The sequence below is a fragment of the Vidua chalybeata genome, chromosome 8, assembly GCF_026979565.1.
Source record: "Vidua chalybeata isolate OUT-0048 chromosome 8, bVidCha1 merged haplotype, whole genome shotgun sequence".
Taxonomy (NCBI): Eukaryota; Metazoa; Chordata; class Aves; order Passeriformes; family Viduidae; genus Vidua; species Vidua chalybeata.
In genome coordinates this window covers 34,785,577-34,808,136 of record NC_071537.1, presented here as the reverse complement: position 1 = coordinate 34,808,136, position 22,560 = coordinate 34,785,577, and the positions used below count along the sequence as shown (strand labels likewise).

At 40.2% G+C, this 22,560-nt stretch overlaps 2 protein-coding genes across 11 annotated transcripts in view; one reads left to right on the top strand and one right to left on the bottom strand.

The window, feature by feature from the left end:
* The window catches only part of LRRTM3 (leucine rich repeat transmembrane neuronal 3), an 81,387-nt gene extending 72,364 nt beyond the window's left edge, over positions 1 to 9,023 (top strand). Inside the window, exon 2 of one of the 3 annotated variants that reach the window (XM_053948604.1) lies at positions 7,298 to 9,023. In XM_053948604.1, coding sequence (XP_053804579.1) covers positions 7,298 to 7,507 — 210 coding nt within the window. In that variant the 3' untranslated portion in view covers positions 7,508 to 9,023. The remainder of the gene's footprint in view (positions 1 to 7,297) is intronic. The other 2 variants (XM_053948605.1, XM_053948606.1) reach the window with 2 other exon arrangements.
* Positions 1 to 22,560, bottom strand: part of CTNNA3 (catenin alpha 3) — a 430,920-nt gene that overhangs the window by 313,592 nt on the left and 94,768 nt on the right. The gene's annotated exons all lie outside the window — the stretch shown is intronic.

Sequence of the window (22,560 nt, the reverse complement as noted above, 5' to 3'; positions counted from 1 at the left end):
GCCCAAAGAGGCACTTTGATGTTATGCCTTTAAATGATCTGCACACACCAGACAGCACGAGGTGTGCTTTGCCTCAGCACAGCAGCACGAAATGCAGCAGGACACAGAGGTACCAGAGCAGGGATGGAGGCGGGATTGTTTGTGTTTTTAAACCCTTCCTGTGCGTGTTTTTACACAATTCCTATGGCCCTGGGACTTGAGATCACATGGGAACACCCCTGATGCTGTATCACTGACCACTGAATGCCTCAAATTCCCTGGCACTCAGCTGGGAGTGCTGTAATAGCAGCAGAACAATGTGACTGCACGCCCCTGCACCAGATGAAGAACATCCTGCCTGACACACGCCAAGCTAATAAAATTAAGCATGGCTGCATCTGCAGGAAGGGCTTTGCCAGCACACCTCTGCTGAGCCGGTGTCGTGGCTTCAGCTACCAGAACATTGTGGACAGGATTCTCTCAGCTGCAGATGTGACAGGAAAATTTGTCCTCCAGAAATAGAAGGAGAAAAGCATCAAAAACATCAGCTTTTGGTTGGTTTTTGTGTTTTTTTTTTTAACTGGTGCCCCATTTCAACATACCTGTAATACAGAATACAAATGAAATGCATAGTTTGTCTTCAACTCAGTTTCTACACACTAAATTTTGGGGAAATCAAGCTAGCAGAGTAAATAAGCCCTCCTCCTCACTCTCACACACAAGTCCCTCTTCCCTTCAGAACTATAAATCTTGTGGCCCTAGCTTATGACATCCCAGGGAAGCCCACTTCATCCAAACACATGCAGGTGTCATCAGCTCATTCCATCAGGCAAGGCACAGCTCATGCAACACTGGGCAGGATCAGCCTTTGGACAGCCCAGAACAGTCACAATCACAGTCCATGCAGCAGCAAAACTGCTCCAGTGTCAAGCGCTGACACCGAATACTCAGAACTCAGGACCACAGAGTGTGGTTACTCTGTTTGTCTCAGCACCACCAGACTCTCCTGTATCTGAAAGCCTCTTTTGGGATATAGCACTTAAGGGAAGAGAGCATCAGGGCATCTCAGTGAAAAGCAGCCAGAGACAGTGTAGACTGCAAAGAAAAGCAAAGGTGAATGAGATAATAGACTAATGGCAGCCAACATCAACATAACTGGAGATGGAGAGCTTACATGAATTATTAATATGGTCAGTAATAAGAAGGATTCTTCCTCCCTAAGACAGAAACAGAGGGAAAACTATGAAACAAAGCAAGCAAGAAAGGTTAAGATTTGGAAGGTAAGAGAGAGAAAGGGCAAAGCATAAAAAGGATGATGTCGACATCATCAGTTTATCAAGTTCCTTGATATTTTCTAAACCCCCTCTTACTGGGGTTTTAATAACTTCAGCTTTCACTAAAATTAGACCTTAGCCTTCATAGCTAGATGTACAAACTATATAAAATTTCCCAACTGTTCACACACTGAAAAGTAAAACCAGCTAAAGATTGTATCAATAAAAATACTTTCCTTTTCTTAAGATAAACTCACGTTCTGTGGAGTTTAAGTTGGGTTCTGAATACTCAGAGTAGCTAATACTTCAACTTCTGGTTCATTCACTGTTGTTCATTCTGTTGGTGTTTTATTTTTCTGTAAACAAGTCTGATGAAAAGTAATGAGATTGCCTATTATAGTACTTAGGGGATATTAAAATTGCCTGTTACATTAAAATAATTAGAGAAGAAAATAAGATCATATTAATCGCACTATACAGAAGCCTACCTAAGGTATGCAAACCCATCCTCTGAGGAACACAAAAAAATTCTACTTAGAGCCCATTGATGGCCCAAAAAGTTCAACTATCAACCAAAACAGGAACAATTAATAAAGATATGGGAAGATAACTGCAGTTGGTGCTGTACATGAGAGGATATTGCAGCTGGAAGCCTACAGTAGGTTTTGCTCATTATGAGAAATGCCCCTGATTACCACATACAGATCTTGCTCTCCAAAACACCAAGTGTGCCCTTGGGCTTGGGGAAGACTTGGTGCACGAGCAGGCACCAGGCTCTTTAACTGAACAAGGCACCCTGATGTTCAACTAAGCCTGCCTTGGACAAGCTCTGAACAACTCTAAATCACTGTTTGTTCTACTTTGTGATGCAAGAGGTTTTGATTTAAGGGAGACAGACCTCCCCTAAGCATGAAACATATCTATAATGTAAATCCAATTAATTTCACTGGTTTTCTTCAAAGCATTCTAGAACTTTCAGAGGAGAAGGGAAGGGGGTGCACTGGCCTCTTCCAGGGCTTGTTCACATGACTGACCAAGTGTGCACGTACAATATCCACACATTACCTACATATGGGGCTTAAACACATGTGCTCTGAGACATCTCTACAAATTCACTGTGTTTTTTTAATGTGCTTTTATTCATACAATTCCCTCATATTTTAAGATAATCTATTGATTGCTAAATAGAGAATTATAACTCAGACACAGGATGATGATCAGTTCTCCAAGCTGCAATAAACCTTACTGAGACAAAAGATAGCTCCCTTCTTCTACCTGCAACAAAAGCTTGCTAGGCAATACTTCCATTTGAGTCCATCATTTATCCAGCATCTGAAGTAAAAGCTTCATCTGTGTTGATTCACTTTTAGTCCCACAAAGTTCAGCGCTGTTGTTTTTAAATGATACCTTGGTAATTATGCCTTCAGAGCCTATCTGATAAACACCAAATTTTGCATACAAATTAAAAAGAAATGAGAAGCCTAAAAAGGTTAGTGCTCAGTTAGATATGGATCTAATTGTAATAACATTTTACAGCTACTTTAAGATAATGTACACCTCTATTAAATATTATGAACCATATTTCAAGCAACTGAATGGATTAATCTTTATTTAGTCACACACTCTCATACCTACTTCCTTAATTCACTTTACTACATTAGAACTTCAAGGACTCCTATTAAAAGGAAACAAAAATCCAAAACTGCAGGTTGTTCAAATTAAAAACAAAACCAAACCAAACCATCTAACAAATAAAAACCCACACAACCAAAGAAATCCACACAGACAAATTTAAAAAAAAAAAAAAAAAAAAAGCAAGGAGATACTTGTCAGGCAGAAGAGTATTTATAACTTGTTCATTTTTCTAACATTATTAGAAAAAATGTAATACATACTCCTTACTCCTTTCAGAGTCAAGCACACAATTAGAGCTAATCAAGACACAAGTTGTTCTCGTCTTACAAATGTCACATTCTTTGCAGGAAGGAAAGATCTTAAGTAAATATCACGCTGTGCAAATTTTAGGAAAATTAACAACGTGAAAGACAAAATGTCCACCAACTAGGAAATCATGGCTCATTATATCTTAGCCTGAACCCCAGTGAACTGAATCAGTAGAATACAAAACCTTTTCCTTCTGCTTTCTCCTCTTTGTTATCATTTTAAAATTAAGAAGAAAGGGCTTAGCAGCTGTTAGCAACTGTTCACTCTGGCATTTCAAAAACTGGTAAAGGTGACTGTCAAAATGAGTATGTGCAAATTGCTGATTTTTTTTTCAATTCCTTCTACTTTAAGATATCAAATCTACATTGACATAACAAAAAAAAAAAAAAAAAGCCTGGTTTTCCCATTGAATCTATCAGTGGTTGAATGCTCTCTACATTCATTTCTAATCCTCAGAAAATATCACTTTACTGTTCAAGTGTCCAACTTTCAAAGCAAAGCTTCAGAAGTTCTGGTCTTTGTCAAGGTATTTTTCGTTTTTAACGCCACCCTCCCTTTCCCAGGGAATGTGCTACATCATGAATTACTGAAATGTCACGTTAAACACTGAACAGGAATGATTACCATTTCAGATGGACTATAATTCTAATCATGCACTTAGCAAAGATTTTTAAAGTACCAATATAAGCCTAGGGCATTCAGTCACTGAAACAACTGAAGCCTAGACACAGCAGCTACTTCAGTAAGGGATTATTTTGTTTGTACTGCCACGGAGCCAATGGGTCCTCCCCTTGAGAGTGGCTCAAGTGATGGTTTAAAAGACTTAAAAGGATTTCAGGCTCCTCATCTGCCCTTTGCTTCCTCACTCGGTCTTTCTCTGCCAGGAGTGTGCAATTTAGTCTGACACAGCAGTGAAGGCTGGGCACAAAGCACCTGCTCGGATTCAGCTGCATTGTTTCTCACAGTGTGGACCCCAAGTTAGCCAGAGATGAACATGTTAGAATAGAAAAACTGCCAAAGCCAAGCAGGACACATGAAACATCCCACCACTATGTAGCAGGAAAAAAAGCAAGAGTTCCTCAGTACTGGAAATTCGTTCATCTGGACAGGTGTGCCCTTTGAAGAGAAAACACAATTCTCCCTCACCAAGAGGCCATTAACATTTGTGTGAAGAACAGTTTTGCTGTTCAGTGAAAGCAATTCTTGCTGCTTATACTTTTGGTAGGTTTTTAATTGCAGCCTGAACTAAGCAGAACATGAGTTTAAGAGAAGCAGGAAAAAGCCTGAAAAAATCTTTCCCTTTGCATTCACCTCCTCCGTGCCACTGGCAGGAAAACTGGTGGAGTTGATGCCTGTCCTTGGGACACCCCATGCTGAAGCTCTCACCAGCTGATCCAGCAATACACTGCCCTTTACCAGGCCTTCAGCACTGGGACTTGGAAAGGTTGAAATACATAAACATGAAAGAAGCACCTAAGAATTGAGAAGTCTGAAGGAAAACAGAGGTCTTTAGGAGTGACTAGAGATTCCTGCACCCATCTTTTTTCAGCACATTCAAGGGACAACAATTCAGCCTGAGGCACTTACTGCCTTACAGTGTGGCCTCCTCACAGTGTATGCAAATTTCCACAAAAAGTAACTTCTGGTAACTTTACCCCCAACAGCTGAATTACTTCTTGGTAGGGGAGCCAGAAGGATCTGAACTCTAAATCCATGACCATCACAAATTGGCTGCAACAGATTTAGCGGTTCCTTTTAAACAAAACTTTCAGTATCTCCTTTGTTTCACAGCACAGCAGTTTGAAGTGCTTGAAGAAACAGACAATGAAAGAAAAGGGACAAGATGATAATCAGATAGGTATTTTCATAACTGGCTATCAGACAGCTCTAGTGCATTCTAGAGAGAAATTAAGGGACTTGTCACAAGCAAGACCTGCCTAAATCACAGGGAGAACTTAAATGCAGGGGTACAGAGGCAGGAGACGTAAATGTAGGTACGAAACATAACAGCCCTGTCCTAAGACTCCTTAAGGAAAAAAAGTCACAGCGACAAACTGATGGATGCTGAAGTATCAGGTTTGCTTTGTGGTTCATTTGAAATAACAAGAATCTTCCCATGGCCACAAATAAAGCATTTCATTTTGATTTGTGTCCATAAAAGCTATATAGTTCCCTGGTATGTATTTATAAGGGCTTGCTCATTTTTTTAATTGAAGGCAACAGCAAAACTTGAATAGGAAACAGATGGAACTCTCACATATTGACCATATGCTAACATACCATATTCCCATGCCTGTTCTGTATGTGACACTCTCATTACACTGCAATCCTGTACATTTTCAGAATGATACACCACAGCTCTATCACTTCTATTGCTTCCATCCTTCAGCTCATTTTATTCTCCTGTTTCAGTGTGGTTTATGTTCATCCCTCCTCTTCACGATCATCTGTTTTTCAGCTCTGTCATCTTCATGGAAAATATTCCATCGCCTATTGTCAATTCCCATAACAACATTCTCAAGCCACCCAGAACTGTGGCTGTCCCCTTATGCCTTTATTTTCCAAGTTTTCATTCTCAGCATTCTATGGCTGAGTCTTGAAATCGCCCCAAGAGGTTTGAACACCCCATGTCCATGAAATTAAACAAAATACCAAAATCCTTAGGCTGAAAACATTGCCACTAATTCTAAATACAACACATTCAGAAAAAAAATGCAATTTTGTCTCTTATGAAAGTGCAGTCAAGGTCAAGCAATCAGGTAGGAACACAGGCACAACAGCAGAAGCTTAATAAAAGCTGTAAGGCCTTTGCAAGAACCTTTCCCACCTTTGCCAACTGCTGAGATATTCATCTGGTGCTACAAGCGTTCCTCCCCAGCCAGTTCACATCTGTTTAGAAGTAAATACACTTCTGCAGGCTAGAGAAAATAACCCATTTCCTGCAGATCCCTGTAATTGCTACAGAGAGACCAGACCCAAATTATCTGCCTCCTCTTTTTTCAAAGAAAAATAAAGGAGCTTTCCTTTTAGTCTGTGGCAACCTTTCAACTGCCAGTGATGATCAAAAGAAAAATGAAGGGAAAAAAAAAAAAACAAACAAACCATCATTCCAAACACTGGACTACATTCTTTTCAGGACTGAACAGAATTATTTTTAAAAATATTCTGGTATGCCATACAATTTTGTAAGAACAAACTTTCAGCTGCACTTTCTATGTAAAGTAAATCTAGAGCTTTACACTTCTGACTGAAAAGACAAAGGGTTGCCAGAACTTCCCCCTCAGTGCACAGAAATGTAATACTATGCAATGAAACTCAGCTTGCAGAATAGATGCCTCCTTGCATAGAAACTGCAATTTTAAGGCTTCTGAATTGTAAACCTAAGATAAGCTGGGCATCCTGATGCTCATCTGAAGCTGAACTCCAACAATATGAAGCTCACATATCGCTGGTAATTAAACACTGCAGTGGGTTTTACTCCAGAATTGCTGCCAGAGATGAGAACTGCTACAATTGCTGTGATATTACTAAATTATTTATTCATTTCAAAGAACAGCACGTTCTTCATAACTAGAAATTTTATTGACACCCATCCCACAAGGAACGAAAACAGGAAGGAAAGCTGCAAAGGAAGAGGTACAAATAGGGAGGTTCCCTGTTTGGTTACAATGCCAGGAGAGCTGAGGACTCCTTCCCCAAGCACTTCAATAGTAGGAAGCTTCTCACCTGTATTTCCAAGCAGACCAAAGGTATCACACTCACTGCCAAATTCAAGCCACTCATTTGAAAAAGCATTTACATTTAATGTGCAATATTCCCTGACAGAGTGATTATAGCTGAGGTTAATTACATTCTAAAGATGATTAAGATGTGATTGAAGTAAATTTTCTCAAACACATTCAAGCTTATACATAGCCCTGCGCCTTGAGATCCAAGGTGCTGGAGGTCAGGGTTAACACACCCTGGAGAAGAGCAGGGTGTGGGTGGAAGCAGTGGGCAGAGGGACACAGAGAGCAGACAGTCTGGTTTTCCAACACCCCATTCAGGCAAGAACCACTGGGTAACATCATTTGGTGCTTTTCCCTCTGTTTTTGCCCTAGATCCCACTGTCCATGAACGTGTCAACGTTTCTGGCCTACGACCAGCCCACGCTGAGCTACTGCGGGGTGCACCACGAGCTGCTGGCCCACAAGCCCTACGAGGCCAGCAGGCAGGAGGAGGCAGTGGACACAGGCCTGGAGGCCGAGCTGGACCTGAGCACAATCACCACGGTGGCACGGATCAAGGAGCACGGGCAGCAGCTGCCCTAGGGGCTGCAACCAAATCCTATGTAAAGCTATGGACACCAGTGAGCAGACAGTTCTGTGGAGTGTAGGACCCCTGTGCAAATTAAAAGTCAATCACAAAGATTAATTGTTTCCAGTCTACAATTTGTAATTAGTTCAGTTGTGCAGTATTTTTTTGACTTTAGAGTATGACCCTTGAAAGTGAATCTTTTTCAAAATTCATCCTACCTACCTGTATAAACTGTACAGATGTAATGTATTTTTCATATTGTAAAGTTTCAATTACCAAGAACAACTGGTATGTACAGTGCCATAATTTAATTACATCTTACTTTACAAGCTTCAGTTTCTAAATCTTCGAATTAACAAAAGTTATTTCTTGTGTTATTAAGTTACTCTGTTTTGTAGGGATCATTTTGTTACTGCTTTCGTGCCCAGACAACTTTAATCTAAAATTCTGTCCTTTGCAGAATATGCACCATTTTTACTGTGTTTAATGTGTAGAATTTTATCTACTGGTTCCAGAGGCAGGGTTTAACTATACACACTTCTAAGAAATTCTTGAAATATATAGCCAAGTTTTCCTAGAAATGAAAATTAAAAAAAAAAAATAATAATTCTCCTCAAACTTACCTGTTGCCTTGAAATACAGCCTGATTTTTAACAGCAAAGCTTGGTTATGCAACTGTTAGTCAAGGCTGATGATATTTTATTAAGTCTCACCGTTCTGCAAGACAATACAGGACAGGAGACTTCAAGAGGCAGCTACAAAATCTGCTGTGAGAGTCTGCCAAATCAGGCATTTATTTGTATTTCTGCTTAAAGACAAAGGGGCCCAAAACCTACTTCTGTCACAGGCAGCTGCTGACAGAAGTGCCAACGGAAACAAATCCTTACACTACTCCTAGAATGTAAAATGTCACTCAAAAGAAACATCCACTTGCTGAAAAATCTAGTAATTCGGAACAAATACTAAAAGTTTACAGTCCTTCAACATTACGATAAATCAAACAAAGAAAAAAACCCAAATCCTTTAAAGAAAAAGAAATTAATGTAGTATTAAGTGTTCAACAATTACTACATTGCTTATTTGTCTGTCATTTAATATCTGGATCGAAGCATTCTTATACCCCATTCTTTTGTTTTAAATCTTCAAGATTTCTCAATGCTGTATGAGAGTAACTTTTTATACCACTACACACTACCCTGTAATCATAAAAGATTACAGAAATTAGGAAGACATTATATCATGCTGACTGTGCAAAACAAAATGGGAACACAAGCCTTCCAAAATATAGGAAAAAAAGTTTCATATGGTGAAGCAACTTTTTTATAATAAAGAGAAATTATATAACCACAAATCTATTTTTCTGGATCTTTATCCTACCATATTTTCATGTAGCTTCAAAGCAGAAGACTGAATTTTAAAATTAGAGGGCAACTTTTGTATAAAACAAGGTGAAGAGAATTAAAATTAGCTTCAAAAATTGGTAACAAATCAATCTGCATTCAGTACCTGTTAAGTGGAAACAAAGTGTCCAAAGGGAATAATACATTGTACTGCTTATTTATTAGCACTTAGATTTTGTAACATATTTTGCATAAATTATTTCCTCTTCAAAACATCGTCTTTTTAAGACACCTGCACACTTCAGTTCTGTATTTCTTCACTACACTGGTTCTTGAATCTGTGAACACCTTGCACAGTGCTGGAATTTTCCTACACATAGTTTGAAAATACATTTTGCTAATTGTCCACTGCCAACAAACATGCAGGAATCACTCTGGAGCCCAGTGGCATTCGGGCTGCAGAAAGAGATTACCTGAATCACTCCCCAGCTGGTTTTGAGGTGCAATGTTTTGGCATTCTGGCTATTGGAGCAGGCCTGAGCTGGAAGGAGCAAATACCACTCTCCCAAAAGGTCGTTTCAGTTCTTTCTCTGTCCTTCCTACTCCATACTTCGACCCGCTGCCCTCAAGTACTTGCAGTGTGTGAACAAGGTCCTGGCACTAAGGGAGCTACTCATAATGCCCAGGTGTTCAAAGGTTCCATTCCCAGCGTTGGACACTGGGGAGCTTAGACTGGGGAACATGAAAAAGTATTTTCTTATGCAGAGACACAGGAAGTTTTGGATGTATCTGATCAAAGAGGCACAGCTGCATAGATACTCACATACACATCAACATTTCCCCTTTTCTCTTCCTCAGTCTGAATCAAAGACCTGCAGTTCCAGATGTCACAGGACAAATGGCAGAAGCAGAGTCACAGAACTGGCCCCTGACAGATTCTTCATAATCTCACAATCACTTCCCAGGCATCTGAAACACCAGGCTCTGTAACCCCAGCAGGCCACTCCAGTGCTCTGCAAGATGGATCCAACATCCAGGGCCCAGAGCAGCAGGGCGTGTGTGCTTACCCCAATCCCAGACTGTTAAAAAATGCCTTTCTGTACATATTCAGGGGATACCCTTTTTTTAAATGGACTACATCAGCCCAAAACTTGTTATTCTCAGTAAGACAGGTGTCTTCAAGAAAGCCAGATGGCAGGTAGGTACCTTCTCTAAAAGATACTCATGATGAAAAAACCTAGGTTAGGCTAACCCAGAAGCAGACCCACTCCTGAATTCTGACCTTAGCCTGTGTACACCTGCTTGCCAACAGATTGCTGCCAGCTGCGTTCTGATTCTGGCTGCACAGGAACAGGAAATGCTTTTGTTCCGTGGATAAAACAGACCAGTATCCCTAATAAAGCCCCAGCCTCCCAGCTAAGTTAGCAAGAAGAAAGGAGTCTGTGGGTTCAAGTATTTATTAAGAGGGGGTCACTCTCATGTATCATTTCCCTTTGCAGTGAGAGCCACACACAAGAACAGAGGTAGCCAGTGGCACCAATGGCATCCACCTCTGTCTCAGTTAAGTGACGCCACCAGACCCTGGCAGGTCCTTTTACCAAGAAAAGGCTGGGGGAAATCATTACACTTGCAAAATACAGACTGAGAGACAATATAACCTCTAGCAATGAAAAACCCAGGACAATTTTAAAAATAAACCTAGCTTCAAGCAAAATTCCCACCATCATCCATCAGTGGATCCTGCTTGTCCAGCAATGCACAGGGCTGAAACACCCATTAGCAAAGCAAGCCCAAGTATCTGACTGGAGGTCCTCCCTAGGGAAGGGGGTGTATAGAAACATTAATGACTAATTTGACAAATTCCTGAATGTATCTCAAGACAGTAAATTAAAAAAAAAAAATTAAAAAAAACAACAAACACCACCTATACAAGAAAGCAAATGACTGCTTCAATTAAAAAGTTATGAAAATCTGCAGTACAAACTACTCTCAAGGGATCTGAGAGATACCTCTAACATAACAATCCACAAAATATCCACAGTTTTCAGTTTACATCATAAATATCAGATTTCTTTTGGCAGCACACAACCAATGGAAAATGCCAGCCTCAGAAGCTGTGTACTAGGCTTGCTCTACTCAGAGTCCCTCCATTTCTCTCTTTCTCTCTCAAGGCATGTTTTATCCCTTATTATTTCCAATCCTCAGGCTGGATATGAGAACAGAAATTGTGCAAAAACCATAACATGAAGGCTAAAAAAAACAAAATAGAAGTGCAAGGGCAACACTATGACTTAAGAAATAAGCCGGGATTCCAGTGTCAGTGGACTGTAATAAATTCTTGATATTGCTACACTAACAATGAAGATCCTCAAAGATGGTGAATGTTAATTAATTATATGATCATGTACAGTGTCACACACAAGCAGCTGGATCCAGTTCCCAGCTGTGGTAGCAAAGATGGTCTGCTGAACAGGTGAAAAAGTTAACAGCTTAACTCATGTCCTGCAGCCTGACCCTCCTCTCTTGAGGGAAAGGTCTTTCTGCTCCACAGTTTTGTACAGGTCTCAGGGCTTCCTAAAGGCAAATCTAACCAGTAAAGGCTGAGTTTAGTAATGGCTTTACTTGGTCACATCAGAGGTACAGCCAGCCTCGATAACCGGCCTGGCACAGCAGCTGAGAGACGAAACCCAAAGAAGAACTTAAGACTGGGGCAAGCACACAGCTGTCATTCCCTGGAAAGCCCCCACAGATCCCAATTCTCTGTAGGCCAGGCACTTCCTTAGCCAAACGTGGCCCAAGCAGTCCCTCTCTGAATGTGCACACAGCTTCTTTGAGGCCACAGCAATCGGTGACATTTGCAACTGCTGCAGCAAGGAAAGCTGCCCCTTCTCCTGGTTCTGGTAGGAATGAACAACCTCCATTTTCGACACAGAAACACGACTCTTGCGTAATTAATAGTGACACACTGCCACCTTCCAGGGAGCATGGCTAGCATCCCCTCTGTCACCCAGAGGGCAGACTCCATCTGAAACCCTGAGATTTCTCTTAGGGAGGGCAGGAGAGTGTGTACCTTAGATTCAGCTAACCACAAAGGAGAAATGCTTTCTCCCAGGTTTCTCAAGTCCATCACAACAGTAAACAAACAATAAACCTGCTTGTCAGAAGTACTGCAAACATTTTTCAACACAGAAAGATACTTATGAAGCTCTAATAGGTACAAGTTTGACCATAATGATCCATACTTAAAAGCAGATGTTCCTTAAATTCCTCAAAAAAATTCTAACATTTGAGTGAATTAATAGCTCTATTATAAAATAACAAGGCCAGGTACCATTTTTTTGTTATACCTAATTAGAAAACCTGATTAATTTCATTCATAAAGTTTCAGAATAAGGTGAATATAATCAGAGTTCATGATTAATGTTATTCTAATGAACCCCCGAGAAATGAACATTTTACCACTAGAACTTTGCCAAGAATTTTTACGTAAGCTGAAGTGCAGTGCATACAAGTGTGAAAATCCCACATGGCATGGAGCTTCTATTCTGCTTGATCACCATCAAGCTGGTATGTAAATAACCCACTCTAAGAACTGCCTGGTTAGATGATAACCACAGGGGAGCTCCTGTCGTGGGACAGCAAATGAGCCAGTGACACACAGCTCACACCCCCAGCCCTCCGACAGTAAAGCTCCCACACATTCCTGACAGGAGACACTTCAGAGTCCCACCCCGACTGACCTAACACTAATAATACACAAATGAGCATTAATTAGTGCTGCATTAAGATAGAATTGGTTTGGATTAACAGTAACGTGTGACGATTGCCTTATTAACTGCCTTAGGTCAGCTGACATGAACAGGATGGATGGTCTCCTAATAAACACCAGAAGAATTCAGTGTGCAGTTATACAAGAGTATGTTTTTTCCTGCTTTCATAGAGAGTATTTCCCACTTTGTATTCCCTAAGAAACAGACTTTTAAGGTGGATGCATTTCAGCAATGCTTCTATCTACAATCTAATCATAGAGTGAGTGCTTCAATGAAATATATTTCAAAGCCCAATAATTTAAACATTGTTATACACTAATTCTGTGTTTCTTAGAGAACAAAACCTCATCAACTTTTGCTGAGAATACTCATTAAAAGAAAATTATGTGTCTCTGCAGCACTGTGCACTTCAATAATTTCAGTAGTTTTATACAAGAGTGCGTCATAAATGAGGCATGGCAAGCCATTAACTGAACAATTCATACTGAATAGTTTGTTGTAATTTATGCTTTCAAAAGAAATACTGAAAGTGATTTATTTTTCTAGTAATAATGATGTACCTCCCTTTTATGTCTTGCTGTTGGTAACTTTATTTTTAAAGAACCTGTAAGCTTGCACAATTAGTCCAGCCTCCACTGCCCAAAAGCCTTATTCTCATTGTCAGGAAAGGAAAAAATACAGCTATCAATGGTGTATCTGAATATGCAAATAGGATTCATGAACAAGATGTATTTTTGTCTTCTGCTTCAGCATTACCTAGACAGTTCATACTTCTCTTTGCCTTCTGCAGTCTAGCTCTCCAAAGTCTAGCTGTCACAACTGAGACTGCCAGCAGGAAAACAGAACTATTCATACTGAGATCCTGGAGGGAAATGCCTCTCAGGTATCACCTCCAGAGCTGAGCAGCTTTGCTGCCAACCAAGCACATGCTGCAGCTTCTCTGACTCCTTTTCTTCATCACTAGCTCTTGCAAATATAGATTCATAAATATAATAATACTAGACTATGCTAATAAAAATCAACCTTTTTTTTTTCATTCTACCACTACACAAGGTGATGTAAAGGTTTGGCTTTTTTATAATCTGTTTGCACGCTAAAGCTGTGAAGAGATATGGTTAACAAATGTCAATATGAACTGCCCTAATTCCACTTTCATCTAGTGACTATAACAGAAACTTTAGAAGTTTCTGGAAAGAATGAACACATTGCCCTACCCATCTCAAAGCAAAAACAACTTATATACAGGAGTATAGGTGTGTCCTGTTCCACTGCGCCAGAGCCGGGGAGGATTCTTTTGACAGATTTATTGGACATAAATATAGTGCAAACACAGCAATATTATATCTGAGAATCGTTTCTTGATTAAAAAAAGGTAAGTGTTCCTACTAAAGAGGGACAGGAGAATGCTCAGAGAGAGGAAAGAAACAGAACACAGGGACAGCGGTTTTTTGTTGTTGTTGGTTTGTTTTTTTTTTTTTGCCTCCCAGAAATAAGCATTAATAACCTGTTTTGAGAGTTTGTGCATAAGTTTTTCTTTTACAAAATAAGGAGGGAGGAGGGAAATTTATGCAGGGGCATTGTTAATGCCACAGAAATACAATAGTTACCCAAAAAAAGACTCACACTGCTAGCTAGAATTTGAAGATTTAAATGCAGAAAAAATTCAGCATTATTCCTGAGAGAGGATGTAAGGAAAGGGACTGTAAATGCAACTAAGTTATGCTTCAGGAATGAAAAAAATGTGTTTTCAAAATTTATAGGGACCTTGAAGAGAAGATATTTAAGGCTGGTTTTTAAAAGGAGGTACAGGCTAACAAGGCACAACATAAAACAGAAGATGAGAAGGATTAAATTTAAGTCTGGACTGGATATACACAGGCAAACTACCAGAGAATGGGATCTGCCTTTCCAAAAGTGAAAACCATTTCCATTTGCTTTAGTACCAAGTATCTCCTGTACATGTCAGTAACCAGCAGCATAGTATCTGAATGTAAATCAGTAACAGGGATAAAAAAGTTGGCCTTACACACATGAACTAAGTGACCCCAGAGAAAAAAAAAAAAGAACACAGACCCAGATCTACAAAACTTCTCAGGGAGGCAACTGAATACAATGATGCTCTAGTAGACCTCAATTACACCCTCAATCAAGTGTTTTGATGTTAAAAATAACATTGCTACTGGCCTCTTTCACCTAGGAGAACTTCAGAGACACCAAGGGAAGTGGAAAAGTAAATAAAAGGCAGAATTATTAATAAATACCAATATATGTAAAGACACCAAAGTACTGCCCATATGAATATTAATTCAATTAGATGTAAGGACATACAATGCTGCCCACCAAGAGCTGATCACTGCTGGTCTGCTGCAGTGGTGTATTTTTCCATTAACATCACAGTTTTCTGGACTACCAGTTAATAAAGTTAACATTGGAAAATCATTTAAAAAATAAGAAAGCATCATAAATCAAAAATCTTTATTACAGATACTGCAGCATCAGTGGTTAGCTAAGGTGAAATAGCAGGAGCTGCTTTGAAAATTCAGTGTGTGACTGAAAGGATTAAGTACATCAGCAATGAGGGGAAACGGAGGAAGTTCCCAAAAGAACCCTTGGGAACCTTACAGTTACTTCTCACCCAAAGCCAGTATCTCCATTAGAGCTGTCCAAAAATAAATCAGCATTTCACTGAAAATCATCGTTAGGAAAAACACCTAAGAAGGAAAACAAATTCATTCTGTCTAAACAGGAGAAGGAACAGATGTGTAAAATGGAAAGAAAGGAGGGAAAACCATAGAGATGCTGATGGAAAAAGAAGATCCCAAGGATTCAGTGAAGACAGACTTGACAGAACTGTAACCTTTCAACATGGTAACGGATTAGGGAAGGATACAGGAAAGAATGAAAATGGGAGAGAACAAACCCAGTTGCTCCTTCACAATGGTTGGTCTGAAAACAAATGGAATCCCTCGGGGCAGGGCAGTGAACAAACAACATCTCCATCCAAAGATGCCTGGGCTGTAAAAAAGGTGTTTGTTCCATCAGGACAGTACAGTGACAACAGACAGCACCATTGCATTGATGTTATCACTTCAGCTTGAATACTTCCTTCTCTTTGGACATCTCAAGGTAGATCCATTCTTTTTCTTCTGTCTAAAAGAGCTTTCAATTTGCAGCAAAAACTTGCAAAAAATTAGGTTTAAAAAATGCATTTTTTGCCTCCAGTAAAAGTACACCAAACTCCATAAAATATTCTGCTCCCAAATTTTTTATAAAAATAAGAGCTTTGCAATCAGATATATGTGATTTAAGGATAATGAAGCAGGTTTTATGGGCTGCAGAATATTATACATCTTTTCTGATTTATTTCAGGGTAGAGGGAAAAGGGGAATTGTTGAAGGAAAAGATGATAGATCACATCTGCTTGTGGGTAATAAGGCCTCCTATAAGAAGAAATGGCATACTGTGAATAATTACATGCAGTCTGAGGCCAAAAGAGACAGAGCCTAGTCCTGGTCAGAAATTTTAGCTGCCACCAAATATTTGTAAAATATGTGTGAGGGAAATACGATGAATTCTCACTGATTATCAACAGTTTCTCTTTTGCTATTTTGCTCAGCTTCAACACTAGGTCAAACCATAATTTCATCTTTCTGCTTTGCAGAAATTCTTCCATTTTACATCATAAATGTCAGCAGAAACATCAAAACCACAGCACCATTCAAAGAAAGAAAAAAAGGGGAGATATAACCATGACAGTATTTTAACAAAAATACTGAGCATACTTTTCAAATGAAATTTGTAAGACACTACAATAAACCAGAGTGTCAGGCAATATAGGCAAAACCAAAAAAGAACAATGTAAAATATTCAATACAGACCACACTCTTTTAAAAAAGTACTAAGAGTCTCAAGAGCTGAGCTTAACTCCTTCAGTCCAGGTGATGCTCCGGCTCCATTAAAGCCAGCTGCAGCTCCAGCACTGCCTTTAGAGGATTTGATATTTTCAGAGGTTTTTTGCATTTGTACAGGAGATAATTGGGAGTCAGCACTGGAGATAAGAGTGAGAGCTTTATGCAGCACAGCTGGACAGAGGCAATAGCCACAACACACTGGCTGCTCCCATAGTTAAATGCTCACCTGCAGCTTTTTGAAGTATTCTCTATACTCTGAGCACTCGATTAGGGGGGTTCTCCTTCCTTCTCACACTGGAGAAACCAACTCTTCCGTATAGCGACTTAGGGGTTTAAACGCTGTGTCACTGAGAAGTGGCTATTGGCAGCCTCCCAGAGACCACCCCCTTCTTGACCACAGCCTCCTCCACCTTGTCCTCAAGAGAAGCAAAAAGCCACTGAACCAGAGCTACGCTCTAGTGCAACACAGTTCTGAGAGAGCAACACAGCTCTCCTGATGGGCAGGAGAAATTGAACATCCAAGTGCTGGTCAGCCAACCCCTCTCTTGCTCATCACGGACCCTTCCTTTCCTACAAACCTGTTCTCAGGCTAAGAATTCTCAGCAAGGCTTTTGAGATACCATAACATCATAAAATCCCTCAGCAGCCACAGAAACATGCCCCTCTTTCTCCACAGTCTCTTCCAAGAGAGACCAGTCTCCAGCTTAGGAAGCTCCAGAGGTTTCTCTCAGATGAGCATTTTCAGCTGTTCCCAATGAAAATGTGCTCTCCCTTCCTCCCAAACAGCTCCACCTGAGCAAGGGCTGCAGTGGCCAACAAGGAAATTAAGTGACCTTTCTCCCTGCCTCTGAGCCAAAATATAATGCACTGTAACATTCAGTAAAGAGTAAACAATTTAATAACAAAAATTATGCTATCGATCACACCATCCCAGAACATCAAAAGTCACATTTTATATCACAGTTCATAGATCAAAAGCACCAGAATAATTTATATTTTTCTTCTTTGTAGTTTCAGGAACTTCAGGCTATTTTCTAGGTTGCCATATGTATGGCTTCAGCACAAGCTAACGAGATATTGAGTGAGAAATCATTAGCAGCTGGTCAAGTAAAACCACTCCATCAATCATTTTCATTTCCTTAATGTCAACAATTCTAATTTCAACTCTGGAAAAAAACTGTGTTTTAAACTGTGGAATGCATCACATAAAACAGTGGCATTTGATAGTATGCTTTTAGATTCTCAAGTTTATTGCGAAAAAGTCAGTTCAACACATAATGAAGTCATTCCTCCTTTATAATCACCAAACTCAATTGTAGGGAGGAGAAAAAGCTGCTTCATCTAGATCAGACAAACAAACATACTGTCTATTCCAGAATAAATCCATTATTTTTTATCTAAAGCACCAGTAAAAATTCTGGAAGAACTGCAAAGCTGTCTTGTGTCTTCTTTTTACAAAGATGCATTTTAGGTTGTTCTTGAATTCCAGTCAGCGAAACCAACCCACGACTACCAAGGACCTTTCAGGAGACACAGTTTCAATACCGTGCCCTTCTCAGTTTGCCTGGTGCTGTTTTCTGCAGACAAAGAGCTCTCCTACAAGAACTCTCCCTGCTGTTTGGCAGAAGTGTCAAACTCCTGAGGAGTTTGTCAAACTCCTGAGGAGTGGAGCACTGCCATCAGTCACACCAAACCCCATCACCACCGACACCTTTCTGTGCTAGGGACAAGGTACGGCGAGGCAGGGTCCTGGGGAGGCACAGGACCAGCTTCTCCTTTTGGCTGTCTGGAGCAGAGGCATCCTCCATCTCTACAGCTGGGTTTGCTGCAGCTTTCTGGTTATTAGAACAGGAAGACTATGGACCATGGCAACTTTCTGAGAAAGAAAACTCAGGTGGCCAAGTGACTGCAGTGCCTGCATCCCCCTCCCCTCTATCCTGACATGAGCAGGTGACTCTTTCCTTGACCCTCTCAGTCCAGCCCCTTGCAGCAGCACCCAGGTTTCCATCAGTCCTGGAGAGCCTCCTCTAGAGCCCTGGGAAAATTTCCTCCCTTCAGGTTTCAGGCAAAGTGCACTCCCTAGGGACATGCCAGCCTGGGCAGCCTCCTGCCCCCCAGGTGTCCCCCAGCCACAACGTGCTGCAGGCAGCTTCCAGCCTGATTTTATTCGAACACCAGGAAATTACTGGGGATTTCTGCCATACAACCAAATCACAGAAGGAGATTTTTGGTTGGGGTTTTTTTATTGGTGCATATCCATTCTCCTCAGAAAAACATGTTAGTATGAGAGAACAGCTCACATACCACATTACACAAATGCAATTTGGTTGCTAAAGTTTTAATCTTGTAGAGCAAAATTCCTATTTTCTATTTCTTGTACTTAAGTTCCAGTTTATGAACAGATTATAGGATGCAAAATGGTTAGGTAGATCCTGAAATATTACATTTAGATAAATCTTTCCAGTATCATAATAAATTTGTCAGGATACAAAAACTCCTGCTGATATGATAAGCTGAATCATTGTTAAATGTACTATTTTCATGCAAATAGCTCATAAGAAAATAAATTTCTAGTATGCCTACAACTATTAATAGCTTCTTTTATTGACCAGCCTTCCCTGATGCTTGAACACAAAATTGTAGAAAGGACAGATTATTATCTGTATATGGCCTGGAAATCTAAAAGCCCCACCAAATTTTACTCAAGTTTTGACTGCTGCATAGAAAAAGCATTCACTGTTACAAACCTACACTAATCTGTGGGAAAAAAAAGCAGTTTGCAGTACGAAAACGCAGTCTGAAGACTGGGAATATTACTTTTATAAAACTGTAAACCAGTACTCAGTGGGGCTAAGGGGGAGCTCATGGTCACTTTGCATCCTGAGCACTCCAAAACAGCCCAGGTGCCCCTAGAGCTCCCAGGCAGACGCTGGGCAGCCCAACCAGTCCCACCTGTGTGCACGAGCAACTCTCCCTGGCCTCCCAAGGGACTGTTCCAGTGCTTGCTCATCTACATGGCTGGGTTTTTTTGCTCAATACTGCACAAATTTTGCACTTTGCCAATTACATTTGTCTTTCTCTGAATGGATACAGAGAATAACTTAACAGCATAAACCTTATAAAAACTTCTTCCATATCTGAAAATATCTGCATGTTCCTCTTCTCCTCCACCTCTTCCTAAGTTACACAGACTCAGCTAAGTCAGCTGCTTCCTACTTTTAAAGTTCTAAATTCCTTGCTTCATTTTGTTCCTTTTATCAGTCCTTGTTACTCTTAAGCCGTGATGTCTAAAATTTCCTACTGAGCTGAGCCCTACTGACAGTTTATTTCATTTCTGATCTTCATATGTCATTGGGAGCTGTAGAGCAGTACCACAAACCCTGCATTTTTATGTATACAGTGAACTCGGTGAACTTCTTCCCAAGAGTAATTGTTGGCACTTATCATTTCACTCCACAGATTTCAGACCATTTCCCCAAACTAAAAAAAAAAAAAAAAAAAAAAAAAGAGGGGTAATGTTTTTATTGACCTATAAAATCCTTTGAAGTTGCACCATCATTCAAATTCTCAATTATTTCCACTCTTCATTCCCTAAGCCATTTATTTACTTTTATTTCATTTATTACTCATGAAAGTACACCATACACATGGGTCCCAGGCCAGTTCTTGCAGAATCACACTTCATTAAGTTATCCCAAATTGACCTGCAATGGAGTAAACACCAATTCACTAGGAACACTGTTTTTCAGTGACCTGTATTTTCCCTCATTATACAACAACTGTGCTTCTCGAGTTTGCCTATGAAAACATCCTGTCAGTGTGCATTGCTGTGTGCAACATTACAGCAGTTTACAACTTCCCTTTTAATCCCCAGCCAGCTATTCTGTCAAAGAACTACATGTATTTGACAAAACATACTTTCAAAATAGATGCCTGTGGCTCAGCACCACCTTCTTATCCTGAGCAGTTTTAGGAAATGAATATATAAGGATTTCCTGCAGCTTCTTCACAGTTATCCAAGTTAGAGGGACTGACCTATAAATTCCCTACATAAAGGAATTGATCCATTAAGATAAATTTGGCTTTTTTGTCACCTGGAAATACTTATGCCTCACAGATTTTTACAATCAAGGTCAATGGTTTATAAACTCCTTTCTTAAATATTCCTGAACTCTTTCTGGCACATATTCACTTTGCTTTATTGACTGCATTAATTTTTTCAGCTAACTATTCACAGGAAGCCTGAAGCAGGTAAGAAAGACATAGTATTTTTGACTTCCTGTCCCCCATTTAGAAAGGTCTCTACTTTTCCTCCTATTATTTCCTTCTAAATTACTTCCAATGCTCAGATTTCCACCTTTTTCTTCACTATTAAATTTGCAGGTTACTTCTTTCTTCTAGCTGAGCAAAGAAGCCTTTGGTGCTGATCAGACTGTTGATCAGACTGTGCCTTGCTGCATCATTCTTGCCTCAGAATGTGTTATTTGGGCAAAGGAGCAAAGAGCCATTCTGGCCTAGAAATCATCTAAAAAATCTCTATCTCTGCAGCAGCCAGGGGCATTCCCAGCAGTGGCTCCTAGGAGTCCCACAGGAGCACTGTGTTACAGAGCAATCCCAGGACACTGCTCATTCACTCCACCTCATTTACTTCCTCACCCACAGGGAATATGAGAACAGTGTCATATTCCTGCTGTTTGTCAGCAATGGATGATTCCAGATTTACACACTGGCCCACAGATCTGAATCACAGATATACACAGACTCTTCACTACAAGAATAAGGTAGAGGACAGAAAAAAAAAAAATTACTTCCTTCATTAATTAGTGGTCAAAACAAAAATCTAAACCCTTTCCTCCTGGTCATTCTTCCAGCCTCCCTATTTTACTTAAGTTGTAATAGCTATAGGTGTAATAGATCTGTAATAGTACTTTACTAGACCTGCATCTGAATAAATGCCAAACAAGTAAATTTTAATATCTGACCTTTGGTAATCACATTTCATCCAGACATGGAATGAGAAAAAAAGGACTTACTATTTGCTTATAATTCTATCAGACATTTAAAATGGCATTGACAATGCTACAGACTAACTGGAAAACAGAGCAAGAACTGAAGCACAACATCAGAAATCAGGAATATAGCTGGAGAGTCTCCAGAGGAATCTTTCTTCTCTTAAAATCTGCCAATTTATCAAAAGCAGAATCTTCCATGGAAACAGAGAAAGCACAACAGATCTTCTGACAAAACACAGGCATATGCCCTGCCAGCTCTGATAGACAGCCTTGGGACCAAACTCTGAAAGTTTCAGACCTGCTTTCCCAGTCTTACTGGGAAGAACTTGGAGGTACCAGTCACTGAGCAGTCTTGCTCTACAAAAATTGCATTCTCACAGCTGAGAGAGGCAGGTGTTCCAAGGACCACGATAAACGAGGAGCCAAACAGCCTGAGGAGCTGGCAGCCTCACCCAGGCTTTGTTCAGGCTCTGCATGCTCACTCACATGCAACAGCACTCTGCTTTCCTGTTGGGATCCAGGATAATTGTTCATCTCAACAATCTGGTCAGCTGTTGCCCAGCTGCTCAGGAGGGGACAGGTAAAAACTGCTGCCAGCCCCGGCAGTATCTGTCAGCATCACCTACAACATCCCTGCATTTCAAAGCCTTGCTTTAATGTACAACTGCACAGTTGAACACAGGAGGTGGCTGATAGAATTCAAAAGATTATTAGCCTCTTGATTTTCAAATTAGAAACAAGTTTTTCTGATTACTTGAAAGCTAAGCAAGAAAACCTCCACTTGCTTGCCAACTGCAGGACACATCACCGATGCCATTATGACCACACCCCTTAGCAAATAGCTATGAGCAGTCACACAGCATTCCCCGTTTCCTTTACCTACTCATTCTTTGGACTCCTTCAGTTCACACTTTCTACAGGAACTTTGCAAAGTTTTCCCCTATTTCACTTCCTAATTACTGCAAGCAGTAGACTGGAAATAGCACTGTAAAACCAGAATGGTTCTGGCTTATGTGCATCTGTTCTCTCCTGTG